This window comes from Lipophrys pholis (genome assembly GCF_963383615.2).
Source record: "Lipophrys pholis genome assembly, chromosome: 10".
NCBI classification, from domain to species: Eukaryota; Metazoa; Chordata; class Actinopteri; order Blenniiformes; family Blenniidae; genus Lipophrys; species Lipophrys pholis.
The window spans coordinates 19,085,407-19,098,577 of record NC_137640.1 but is presented as its reverse complement, the minus strand read 5'-3'; the positions used below and the strand labels follow the sequence as shown (position 1 = coordinate 19,098,577).

Below are 13,171 nucleotides of genomic sequence, written 5' to 3'. Positions count from 1 at the left end.
CAGGCTTAGTATAATGGTAGGAGCAAACTCAAAATGAAAGACCTTCTGTGATCTTTTTGAAAGTTTGGACAGTGACCTAAACCATAATTGAACAAATACAGCCGTGTAGAATAAATGCAGAGGAAGCAATTCATCTAAAATAAAACAAATTTATTTTAAACTTAACTTCTTGAATTCTGAAATATTGTTTTACGTGTCTCGACTACACAGATGAGAAGGTTTGGGGGTCACCTGGCTTCTAGTAAGGGAAACACCAAATGCATCTCATTGCCAAATTTACACAAATTTACACACAATTGTAAAATAAAATAAATTCAAAGAACATATTAAACACTATCCAAGCCCGACTTCATATTTTTATGTTTCAGAACGTGTGGTGAAAATGCCTCTAAAAGACAATAAACTACAGGGGGCTTGTTTCTGATTTGACTGACATTTTAATTAGTGCATTAGTTAGACATAGATGCAAGATAAAAACTGATGGAATTTACTTTTCTTTTCATGAGGTCTTTATAAACACCAGAATAGATTCATGTCTAAACTTTCTTTATTCTGAATTAAACAAAACTAAACACCAACATTTCTTATGAAAGCAATGAACGTGACGTCTTGCAGTGTTATAGCAATACATTATTAAGTGTCCTTATTCACTTTCTTTTTATACTTTTATAATCTGTTTTATGCCTCTTTTCTGGTTTGAATTGAGAATTGAGTAGATTGCGACCCAACCACAGATGCAGATTACAGGCAACGCTTTATGTTTCACTACATCACTAATCCCGATGTCACATGCAGTCATATCAGACTTCAGGTGAGAATTTGATGAAAAGGTCCGACTGTCAACATGTGATGGTGTTTATGTGGAATTTAAACAAAGGAAGAGAAAAGGAATACTTTGCAGTGTCTACAAAATCAACATCTCTGGAGCATCAAAAAGTATGTGGTCATAACCTCAGTTCTGCATTTATGATATTTAAATCATGTTTGTGAAGACGGCGATGTGATAATAGCATCCAGATGGGTCGTGCTGACAGATGCTTTGTGTCTTTCTGAAACCTTCGGTAAACCACAGACCGTTTTATTCTCAGACATTTCAATGAGCTGCAGCTGTGACAGCCATCAAAAAAAAAAAGATTGAACATTTTAATGCTAATGTGCCAAAATTGTTGAGCTGACAGGTCAAGGATATAAGCCATAATGAATATAACATTTTGAGGTTTGCAAAGAAAAGTGCAGGAAGTGGAATATACTTCCTCAGAAGGTATTAAATGGATGGTGTCATGATACACTTGATGCCCTTTTTTCTTTCAAAGAGGGTGATGGAAGATATTGCGTCTCTGAATTTTGAGCTTTCACTAAGCAACAAGAAACAACTGACATGTCCGTCCACTGGTAATATGCAGAAAAAAGACAACCAGCATTGTCATCAGCTATAATCGCCATCGCACAAACGAAACAATTGTCACATCATTTTTATATATGTACTTCACTTGCTGTTTTTGTGTGAGGGAAACAACATTTGGCTTGACTTTTGAAGACTTAAAACAGAGGGCATCGTTAGAAATACAAGTTGTCCCATTCGTAGATGCACAAATGCTGTTTTGACTGACGTCAGATTTGCTTCTCAGGCTCCTAGAAACATTCCAACTTTCAAGTTGGAAGTACTTAAGTAGACAGATTCAGATGGTTTTGTACCACTTGAGGGCAGAACTACAATTCCTGGTTATTCATGGATGCAGTATTTGTTATTGTTGGCACTTACAGCAACAATTCTGAAACGTCAAACAGGCTATCAGCGTTCTGAATTGTCTGGTACTAAGTAAGCTCACACAGTGAAGTCACTACTTTAGTCAAGAATTTAGTAGCTAAATGTTAGGAACAAAACTCGCCAGAAGGTTACAATATCGGAAGTTTTAGTGGGTCATTCAATAAAAACTGTTGTAGAAGTCCCGTCTCTTTCTGTCCAGTTCATTGAACCAGCTGTTAACTGAAGCGTCACCATTAGCCAAAGCTGTCCTAACAATTATTCTTTCAAACTCATGTTTACTGAAAGAGGGAAGGGTTAACCCTGAACCAATTAAGTCTTCTCATAAAGTAACTTGAAAGACTTAGTTCAATGCTGTACGCATGGGAGTGACATCTACCTTTGTCGGAGGTGTCTGTTGCTGTCTGTACATTTGTTGTTGAGCTCTAAAACTATCTCTAAAAATATTCTCAGTCATTCAGATAATGTTATATATAACTGCCAGAGCAGGCAACTGACCTGAATTGTTCCAAGTTTTCAAGATGTTTCGACTCTCAAAAACTGCCATCTGCTTTCCAGGCAGTCAAAAACTGTTATATTGAGATTGTATATGGTAGATGGAGCCATTTTCAAATGTCAAAGGTTTGCACATCAATTCCCCTATCCTTTTGTCAAACTGTCCATGAGCTTGGCAGTGAACAACTTGCTTTATTGGAGTGGTAACTGTAATCAATTACTAATGTTTACTTGCACAACTCTGCTGACTATTGCGCACACAGGATGGATATTACCTATCTCTCCAGGGGTCTCAAGCCCTTTGACTGCAGAATAGCCACACCACAGATCCCCGCAAATGGCCTATTACAAATTTACATACAAACTCATGCACATAGCACACACCTAATTAGACTTTGCCTCAGGCTGAATCCTTCTCTGTTTTCTGTCACTGGCACCAGTTATCTGATCAGACTGGATTACTGGTAGAGAGTTTAAGCGTCGTCATCTGTCACTGGTCAAAATGTTCAGACTGTGCATCTGGGAGATCACATGCCGATTTGCAGTGTTTGCAACTGGCTGTTTATTTGTGCGTGCTGGGCCATTTGAACTTATGAATGTGATTAATGGAGATCAGCGGTTTTCTGTCCTAGCCTCTGAAGACACATCCAGTTGTTTGGATTGAAGGGAAACAGGACAGGCAGAGTTTAAACAGTCTTTTGTTTTTCTTTCTGTCGCATGGTTGTGGTGAGAAATTATTTCCATCGCACGTTTTGAAATCGCGCACAGTGGAGTTGTTTGAGGGTAAACCTCGACCATTAGATAGAAGCTGGTGAAGTCATGCAGGATAAGATGATGCAATTAAAAAGGGGCAAGATGGCTGGAGAAATGTTCTTCTGGTTTCTTCTGGTTACTCCTCAAAGAGAGTTAGGCTTGTTAGTTTTTAATGCTTTGTTTGTTAAATCCTTCTTTAACTGCATACTTACAACAAAATTATAAACATAAATGGCTGAAGCCAAATAAATACCAAATAACAAGTACATGTAAAAAAAAATAACCCTGTGGTATAGCTTTAAGCTATGACAAATAAATGTGACGTAACAAGTAGCTTTAACATTTGAGGCTTTTTAGTTTGTTAACAAACACATTTATGAGTCAGTACACATGGTGCAAATGTGATTATTGCTCTGAAGCTGTGAGAACTGTCTGCGTCATTGTCAACACCAGAAATAATGAGAGTTTATCTGAAATAAATGGAGATGATTACCCAGTCAGGGCAGCTAAACACTTCCTCCTCACAAAGCCTTTTGGTTTTATATAGACAGCACATATGAACTTTGTAAAAAGAAGGGTGATTAATCTTTCACAAGGCTGGAATTTCCTGTTTGTGAAAATCTTTCAGGCTGATTTCATCACTTGTGTTTCAATAAAGCTTTGGAAAATTAATGAAGTCTTTATATCCGTATCAAAAAAGGCAAAAGGAGCAAGACAATAAAAAAAAAAACATTACGATCAATCATTAAGCATTCAGAGTTAACAGTTCAAATTATTTGAAAATGATGTAAGGAATGTACAAAAGAAAGGATGTTATCAATTAAGCAACACACATTGCTCTCTATGAACTCTACCTTGTTCTCGAGTGATTCCTGCAAGAAACTCAACATATGTGTGTACTCCATCAGCACTGATGGTTGCACATGTTGGAGTAATTACTGAGCACCTTTTATCTCCACAGTTTGCATGTGCGTTTATAAATCAAGAGTATAAATGGATTTGCGTGCCTTACCTCAGATACATGTCTGAACACATGTTTGCTTCCATGTAGTCAGTGTGTTTATTGTTAAACGCTGTCCCCACTCACATCGTTCAATTTCCCCCATGTGCTGTTTCACATGTGTTTTCTCCTTAGGGGTGATAAAGTGAGTTATGCCCCATAACTGACATTCAAGATGACAGCCACTCTGGTAGATTTTTCCCTGAATCAGCAAAAAAGACAGAAAGCAGTGCTACAGCCTCTGCTGCTGTTAAATGCTGTAACAGCTACACGCTTACGAAAATAAACAGGAAGCTCACTTTAGAGGCACTTTGGGTCATTCTTGGATTGTACAGAGACCTGTAGGACTTATATAAGCCAACTCTGTAGTTATCATGACCGTCACTCAACATAGAAAAAAAAGAATAAAAAAAAGGCACCATTCATTTTTGATACGCTTCGAGCCTTTTGCTTAAAAATGTCAAACAGTCTTGTGATCGTCTCTTCTTTTTAAAAAATTAGGCTTTGGAAAATCTACACCAGGTTGTCATTCTGACTTGTAATTTTAAATCATCGCCTCTTTTATCACTCCTGAAACCAGTTCTTGTCGTGTGACTTTGGAAAGCTTGACTTTGTGAAGTGTGAAGAGAAGGACAATGAGACTGAAAAGCTGAACAAGACAGGTATGATGTGACCCTGCCTGGAGGCATCATTTAACCTCCTTGAAAGCCTTCGAAATCACAATTTTGGACGCCTACTGGCTTTATGGAGTTGAGTAAAATGTGGAAATCTACAAGGCTGGTATTAAAGCCAGACCCGTTTTCAGAAGTTCTTTTTTCCCCCAGGTTTTTGCCTTTCTAGATTTCTGGAGCTTTGCATCAAGGCCTTTATAAATCAGCTTCTCTGTGGTGTAATATCCAGTTCTTTGCTGTCAGAGATTAAAGTTATGAAAACAGATGCTGACTGTAAATATTATTCTTGCCACTTACACATTAACTCTTCCAACCTGGAGTAAGTGAACACAGAGCATCTGAAGATTGTAAAACATTTCCAACACTGTCATATTGCATTGGAGTCATAGCTTTGCAGAAATGTCTGTAATAAACAATAGTTATTCCTATGTTTCTGTTATGTGGCATCTTAAGAAACTCTTAAATGCTGCCGCCAAAACTTTGAATTGACTTGGTCAGAGGACTCTGAGGTGTGTGAACTTCTCATGCACCGTCCTTGGAATTCCTGGGTGCTGATGCTTTAAGGAAAGACAAGCGCACCAAACAGTAAAAGCTTGCGTGATTCCCAGCAAATTACTTCAAGCCTGAATGTCAGAGGAGGTGAAAATGAGTTTACCATTGGTCAATTGCCCAACGCATTTTGATGTGCCGTAAGTGTTTAGGGGTAGATGTCCTTTGTAGATGCTTGCCCTGTATTGTAACTTTATACATCCCATCGCCAAGGATTTATTCTGTTTTGCAAGACTTTTTAAACAGCTGCGATCACATCCAAAAAAAGAAAACACCATTTTATTTTTTTGGTGTTGATTTCGTTTTACAAGCTTCGGACCGGAAGGCGTTCCACTCCACCAAGTCATCCACGCCACACATAATTTGTGTCATTCAAATAATATAAATCAAAATTTTGATTAAAACATGGAATATAGTTCTACATGTGGCATTTGCTAATTGCCACACTCTTTGTGACAGAGTGAGGAGCTTGACCGTCCAGTAGTCTCACATTGAGAGGAGTCAGTTGTGGTGGAATGGACATCTGATTAGGATGTGAAGGTTAGGTCTGTGAAGGAGTGGAGGTGCGCCAAGTCAGTGATGTCCCTCTGTTATTGATTATACAAATTACACATACACAAAAAGCTATTAAATACAGAAAATGCAGACTCGACACAATTTTCCTCCATTGCTTTGGCGCCTCCTCTAGCATGGCGCCCCTATGCACCGCATAGTGCATACCCCCTTTTTGCACCCCTGGGACACTTCCCAAAAGAGTAGGATGAAGTTGTGGCTGGTCCACGTGGACGAAATGGCAAAGGAGATGGATGGATGGATGGATGGATGGATGGATGGATGGATGGATGGATGGATGGATGGACATTTTAAAGTGAAATTCATAAATTTGACTGAGTGTTTCCGATGATACACTTATTAACATCGTTCCCGTCAAATAGTTTGGAATCTTGCCGTCAAATTGAGCTCTGCTGCTTTTATAGCTGCGTCATTTTCATCTGTAAATCACTGGGTTTTGTCCAAGCCAACTCCACTTTAATTCCGTCTCACAGATTAAACTCAGTCCAGAAAGCCACAGCTTCTCCTTTAGCTGGCAATCACAAGCAAACTCAATGTAACTTCTATGATGGCCTCAAATAATTGACCCATGATGTGTTCTATTAATGGATTTAAGATCTTCTTGTTTGCTTGTAAATTGTTCCAAGGCATTGCTCCTTTTCTTATCTCTGACCTGCTGCAACCTCATGTCCCTTTGAAGCTTGGCTGACCAGCACCTGGTGGTCATTTCTCTAACTGAAAAAAAAAGGAGTGATTGTGCTTTGCCTGTTGCACCCTCTGAACTGTGGAATAAACTGCCTCTGCACATACTTGATAGATACACCACCTAGATAGAGTATTTTACTGCTTCAGCAGTCTTAGTTGCATGCATATATTCAAATACACACTCTCACGTCAACATTAGTGTAGGCGTTGCCTGTAATGCGTTCGCACACCAGTGGAAGTAAATATGGATATTGATCAGAAATAGACATTTCTAACCACTGTGAGTGCCACGAAATCAGTATTCTACTAGAGACCCATATTTCAACAGAGTGCTTCTAACCATCATAATGTGAGAGGGCTCGAGCTACAACAATCAGTGACGATTATTTACAAAAATGCCTCATACAAAAATACTTTGATTGTTTTAGTGATGCCAAAAATAACTTGTTCGCATCAAACGTACTTAATTTGAAATTACTGTTGAAACAAACAAACAATGAAATGAACATCTGTCATGATATAAATGGAAAACGTAAAGTTCCCTATTGTGGGATCTATCTTTTTTTTGATGACAGCATTGTTGCTTTGTGAGCAACAGGCCATAATATTAGGGCACTGTTACACTAATTTCTCTTTCATGGTAAGCCTTAGAATGTGGATTATCAGTCATCATCCTTATAGAATCGAATAGAAAAGAATATTGTAGTGTACAATTATGTTTTCTTTAAAACAACAAATGTGGAATAATTCTTGAATCACTATCCAGACCTCTCAGGAATCACTTCTACAGTATTGCTCTCTCTTCCTCACTACTGTAGTTTTAATGAGAGCCCTTGGGCAAGGCACTTACGTAACCCCCATAAGTGTGTGGTCAGCTATTGACACAGCAGCGTTCGCAACCTTTTGACTGTTTGTGGCTGCATAAATGCTTCTTCACATTCTTTTATCACACATTAAAAAGAAAAGTAATTGCAAACTGTAAATGTCAGACGTCATTATCGCAGAACAGCTAGATGATGTAGTGTTTTCATCTCATATTATCAAGAGATCATCAATATTAGCTGTAGTTTTCCACACCGCTGGTGCAAACAGGGTGGCTGTGGTTTGGGGCACCACAACAAAACAGCCTAATGAATACTTACAACAGTCATGGGAACTTCTCCCACAAGAAAAGAGATGTCAACTTTTCCATCTTTGAAAAGTTTGGCTGCACATCCATGTTCCGTTTAGAGCTGCCAGACACATTTCCATGTTAGCTTTAAAAGCTTTCACTTTGCCACAAATGTTCCTACACTCCACCTCAAAGCAGCGATGCCAAAATGTGGGTCATTTGGAAAAAGATTTCTTACCTCTTTGTACATTACTGTAGGATTTGAATTAGCTGTGGAGTCCTTTTCAAGAGGAAATACCAGGTGATGGCAGCTGCAAATAGAGATTAGCAAAACCTGTCAAATTGTATGCAGCATAAAAGAGACGTGAATAATGAAAGGTAAACACTTTGAAAAATTAGCTGGACGTTCTCCATGGCTGAGAAGTTGCACCTCGGCACTCAGTAGCTAGATTTCTCAGAACCCTTGTTTTCCAATCTGCTTGCCTGTGCAGTGTGTGTGTGTGTGTGTGTGTGTGTGTGTGTGTGTGTGTGTGTGTGTGTGTGTGTGTGTGTGTGTGTGTGTGTGTGTGTGTGTGTGTGTGTGTGTGTGTGTGTGTGTGTGTGTGTGTGTGTGTGTGTGTCTTTTTGCAGGTCCTCATCAGTCTCATTCCTCAGCACAGCTGCAGTGGCTAAAGTCGCAAAATTTGACTTGAGAAAGGGCTTAGCAGCTCATTAACGGATAGCACAAAGTAAGCCAAAAAACAGCAGTAACCGGGGTTGGCAGAGGCAGAGAGAGCACGGCCATGTTATCGCTGTGAGCCATGCGTTAATGCTTCAATAGAAAATGGTCCCACTTAGGTAAAATCATGTGTGGACACTGACACAGAGGCCTTATCTTTTGTAACAGCACGGCACATTAAGCCCCATAGTCTGTAACACCCTTGGGTAGAGGGATGCCAGAGATCACAGAAGGCCTTGAGTCTTTGCCTACTCAGAAACCATAAGCCATTTTTTAAATGTAGAATACACACCAATAGAAACTGTCAACTGCATTTTTAGAAGGTGTTTGTTTCTGTAGGTTTACATGAGTGCCATGAGCATTTGACTTTGATTTGGCAAAGAACAGATCAGAGAAGGGGCATGCAGTGGGCAAAGGCAGGGTACATCTGGACAGGTTTCCAGTCCATCACAGGGCAAACACACAGACAACCACAACCACACACACTCTCATTTACACCTATGGGCAATTTATCATCACCATTTAACCTCAAATGCATGCTTTTGGACTTTGGGAGGGAACCCATGCACACCCAGTGAGAGCATGCAGACTCCACAGAAAGGCCCAGGCAGTATTTGAACCCATGAGTGGTCCCAACTATCTCACCTAATTTTAGAGCAGTTTTGATACATGCAATCCCACTCGTGAGAGAGAGAGAGAGAGAGAGAGAGAGAGAGAGAGAGAGAGAGAGAGAGAGAGAGAGAGAGACACACACACACACACACACACACACACACACACACACACACACACACACACACACACACACACACACACACACACACACCCCAACCCCAACCCCTTTCTCAAATCATGTGTTTTCTTGTTGTGGGGTGGCTTTGCTGCACACTCAAGAACTGTGTGATCCCTCAGTAGAATGTTTGTGGACAGAATCTTTCCCATCCAGGGATTATCGTTTGTTTAGATGCTGTGTACATTGGCATCATTGCATGTTGCACAGATGAAAATCTCCCATACTGCCATGCTCACGGAAAAGATTCACTGTATATTTTAATTCGCATTGAGTGTTTAGAGTGATCTCAGTTGTTCTATAAATGTTAGAATGAGTTATTGTAACATACTGCTTGTTTTTTTTCCCCCCCATCAACTCAGCTATGCCCAGGAGTTTGAAACATTTTGTAGACATAACTTTATCTATCCTAAACTAACATGATCATGAAGTGTTTATTTGTGCCTGTAGTTTTGTTTTGTTTTTCTGAACTGTGATTGAAGTTCTAACCCTCTTGTTCCTACATCATTGGTATGTTTCTTAACATTCTCTTCTTCTCTCTTTCTGTCAGTTAAATCTACCTCTTTTCCTTTGGTTTTCCTGATCTTGTGACATTTGGTCTTGGCATCAGTAAGCATGTGCCAACATTAATATTTGACTACAGAGGTGAGTTCAGGAAATTGGACTACTTCTAGTTTTTCATTCACTGCAGACTTGATCCTTGTGGCCCCATTAATCACAACCCTTTTTTGTGTTATTCTTTGCAGAAATTGGACCTGTAACAATCACAACAGACCCAAAGAAGTTCCAATATGAACTGAGGGAGCTGTACGTTCAGGTGGGTTCCGAGATCACGTTCAACAAACTCAAGGGAATAGCAGAAAATGGCCTGGATGCTCAGGTCATCTGGCCTTGATAAAAGCAGCAGCCTGTGGTCATGCCAGGCGTCTGGGCAGAAACATTTGTGAGCTGATTAAGAAGTTTTATCAGTCATTCTACTTTGGATGATGAAAGAAGTCATGGAGGAACCTGTATTTTCTTTACTTTTACAAGACACTGACTGTTAATGTCCCCTTTATTTCCTTCATCTAATAACTAGGGTGGCTTGTCATTACCAGCTTCGTTCTCATGCCGGCTTTGATGCTCAATGTTCTCCTTCCTCTACTATTACAAACAAATGTATGAAACAAAAACATACTATGGCTGCACAGCTAAACAGGAAACTGCCAAGTCCATTTTTCTTCAGTAAATACATGGATAAAGAAGGGAAGTTGAGTAGGAATTTGTTTATGTGTGAGTAGAAATACTTCAAAAGTGCATGTATTTAGCTCTAGAAAATAAAGTGAGACTGTCAAAAATGGAGGAATCTATCATTCAAGGGTATTTCGAAGACTTTGGCAAGTATCTGGGCATCATTGGGTTGTTCTAATGTTAATCTGGTGTGAGAACATGTTGTGTGTAGCATGGAAGAGCTCCAGGTTCCCCTCAGTTGCTGTTTCATTCCTGAGTTTATTTTTCCTCCCCTCACCTCTTCACCTGCTTAGCTTCTGACAAGGTTTTGGCCAAAGACCATGGAAAAGATACTCTCTGTAACAGCCACTTTTTATAGAAAGAATGAAAAACATTCTGTCGTTCAAACAATTGTGGTAAGAACTGAAGGGAGAAAAACTAAGGAAACAGCTAATAATTAACACAAAGTTGAAGTATTATCAGGCTCGGATCATTAGGGAAACGTGTGTTTGTGTGTGTGTGTCATCAACCACCCACCTCTCCTACCTAACATGGGACACTCACCTCCAGATGTTGGTCTCGAGGGCGATAGCCTCAAGACAGACAGGAATGTATCTGTTTTCAAGCTGTGTAACAAGTTTGTATTTGACCCCGTCAATGAGACAGGGTCGACGAGACAAATGGACAAGAAAGACAGATTAACTCTCACACATACTTTCGTGCATTTTTTAGGACCATGCTCAACATTTCTGTCAGTACGGTAGGAAAAGTAAGTAGTCCATATTCATCCTGTTGTGTGTTGTTGTCTGGCAGGATATCTCTGGAAGCCACACTTTAATTAAATGCTGACAGATTGCTGGATGCATTTTCAACTTTGGATATTAAATCTTTATAAAGACATAATCTTGGTGCTGTTTTCTATTTACTTTGGAAAGTCTGGCGTTGAGGACGTTCGTGAGAGTCAAAGCATCTCAGTGGAATTTCATTTTGATTTTTAAACAAAAAGAACATTAAACCATTTCAGAGTTTTGCAATTATTACAGTGTCTTTGACCACATAATGCAGTAAGCTATATATTCTCTATCAGAGTGAGAATATATCTGGTTTGATTCCTTGCTTGTGGGCCTCTCTGTGGGAACATCCCTTTGCATGGATGGACTTTCTCTCGGTGCCCCGTTCAAAATGTATTCTAATATTCAAAAGAACTTTCTTAACTTGTACGAGAGGCTAAAAGTGTGCCTCGTGAAGATTACTTACTATTGCAACGCTTACAAAGTAGCAATTCTCACTCAGTTTTAGAGTACTTAGAGAAGTAGCGATTAGATCTAGAAAATAAATAACTCGGGAAGCACCATGAAATAAGTAGAGTTTAGTTATTGGACTTCAGTGATGAGCTGGTATCCCCTGAAAGACCCAGACAAACAACCCCCTGCATCTGGTCACTGGTGGTAGCAGTGGAAAAAAATACAGATAGAAGGATCGTTTTATTGGATTGAGTTCCACTTTTAAACTTTGAAGCAGTATAGGATGCAATTTTGCAGATGCTGTAGGAATAAGGTGATGCTAAAAATTAAACTAAATGGTGAGGAATGGATTTTGTTGTAAAGGTTCTGAAAAGGGGAAACACAAAATAGGTGGCAATTCATTGGACATTGATTATAAAAGATTAGCTCAGGATATACGAGCGAAAGGAATACGTAACAAATGTAGTGACAAAGGGTTCATGGTCAGTAGACTGTGTAAGAAAATATCTAACTGGGGAATGTCCAAGAACACCAGCAGGGAAATGCTTAATCACCTCAGAGCTCAGATTTGCAGAGTGTAGGAGGATGAATTAAAAGAAGGATGGTGAAAGAACCCCCCCCCCCCCGCTCCCTGCCCACCAGGTTTCTCTTCCTGCTGTTTCTCCCTTGATACTCTCAGTAAACCCACCGCATTTTCGAAAAACAAGGACTACAATGACCAATGATAGAATGTGCATTGACAGATTTCCCTTGCTTTCCACTTTCTCAGGGAGGCGGGGACTGTCCTGAGATGAGCATTGGTGCGATCAAGATTGCCCTGGAGATTTCCTTGCCAGGGTCGTTTATTTATGTCTTCACAGATGCTCGATCCAAAGATTACAAGCTAACTCATGAGGTCCTACAGCTGATTCAACAAAAACAGTCACAGGTTTGTGGATCAACTATCTGTAAGTTACATACATTTTACGAGTTAAGGATTAAAGAGATTTTGGATTTGTCTGTGCAGGTGGTGTTTGTGCTAACGGGAGACTGTGACGACAGGACTCACATTGGTTACAAGGTGTATGAGGAGATTGCTTCTACAAGCTCCGGGCAGGTTTTCCATCTGGACAAGAAACAGGTCAATGAGGTAGGAACAATATGGAACACACATCTCGGACTGCATTTCTGTTTTCTTGGATTGTTTGTAAGTACAGATCTTTACGTTTTACTAACCAAAGCAAAACATTTAAACTTGGCCAGGACATTCCTTCTAAACTGTTTAAAAAAAAAAATGGCAGCAGGAGTTTAAACTGCCTCTCATGTCTTTTGCTTTGCCCATGTTGACATCTGGACTCCAGATCGAATGTACAGGAAACATTTAATTGATTGATGTACATTGTACAAGTATTGTAAATCAATAGTCCTGCACAGGGAAGGAGTCTAAGGCATTGCTGTTTTATTACCATTAGATATTAATCCTTTCTATGAAGAAAGGCTTCACAACTTCCAAAAGTATAAAGACTACATTGATATTCAAGTTTCCCTTTCTTGGCTCATGTGAAGCAAAAACCTTTAAAAGAATGCATTTAAAATTGTGACTACAACAAATATTTTGACCTATTCATTG

At 39.5% G+C, this 13,171-nt stretch overlaps 1 protein-coding gene across 1 annotated transcript in view; it reads left to right on the top strand.

The window, feature by feature from the left end:
• The window catches only part of hmcn1 (hemicentin 1), a 93,143-nt gene that overhangs the window by 10,426 nt on the left and 69,546 nt on the right, over positions 1-13,171 (top strand). The window contains exons 2-4 of the mRNA XM_080473483.1: positions 9,856-9,926; positions 12,332-12,490; positions 12,569-12,691. Coding sequence (XP_080329609.1) covers positions 9,856-9,926; positions 12,332-12,490; positions 12,569-12,691 — 353 coding nt within the window. The remainder of the gene's footprint in view (positions 1-9,855; positions 9,927-12,331; positions 12,491-12,568; positions 12,692-13,171) is intronic.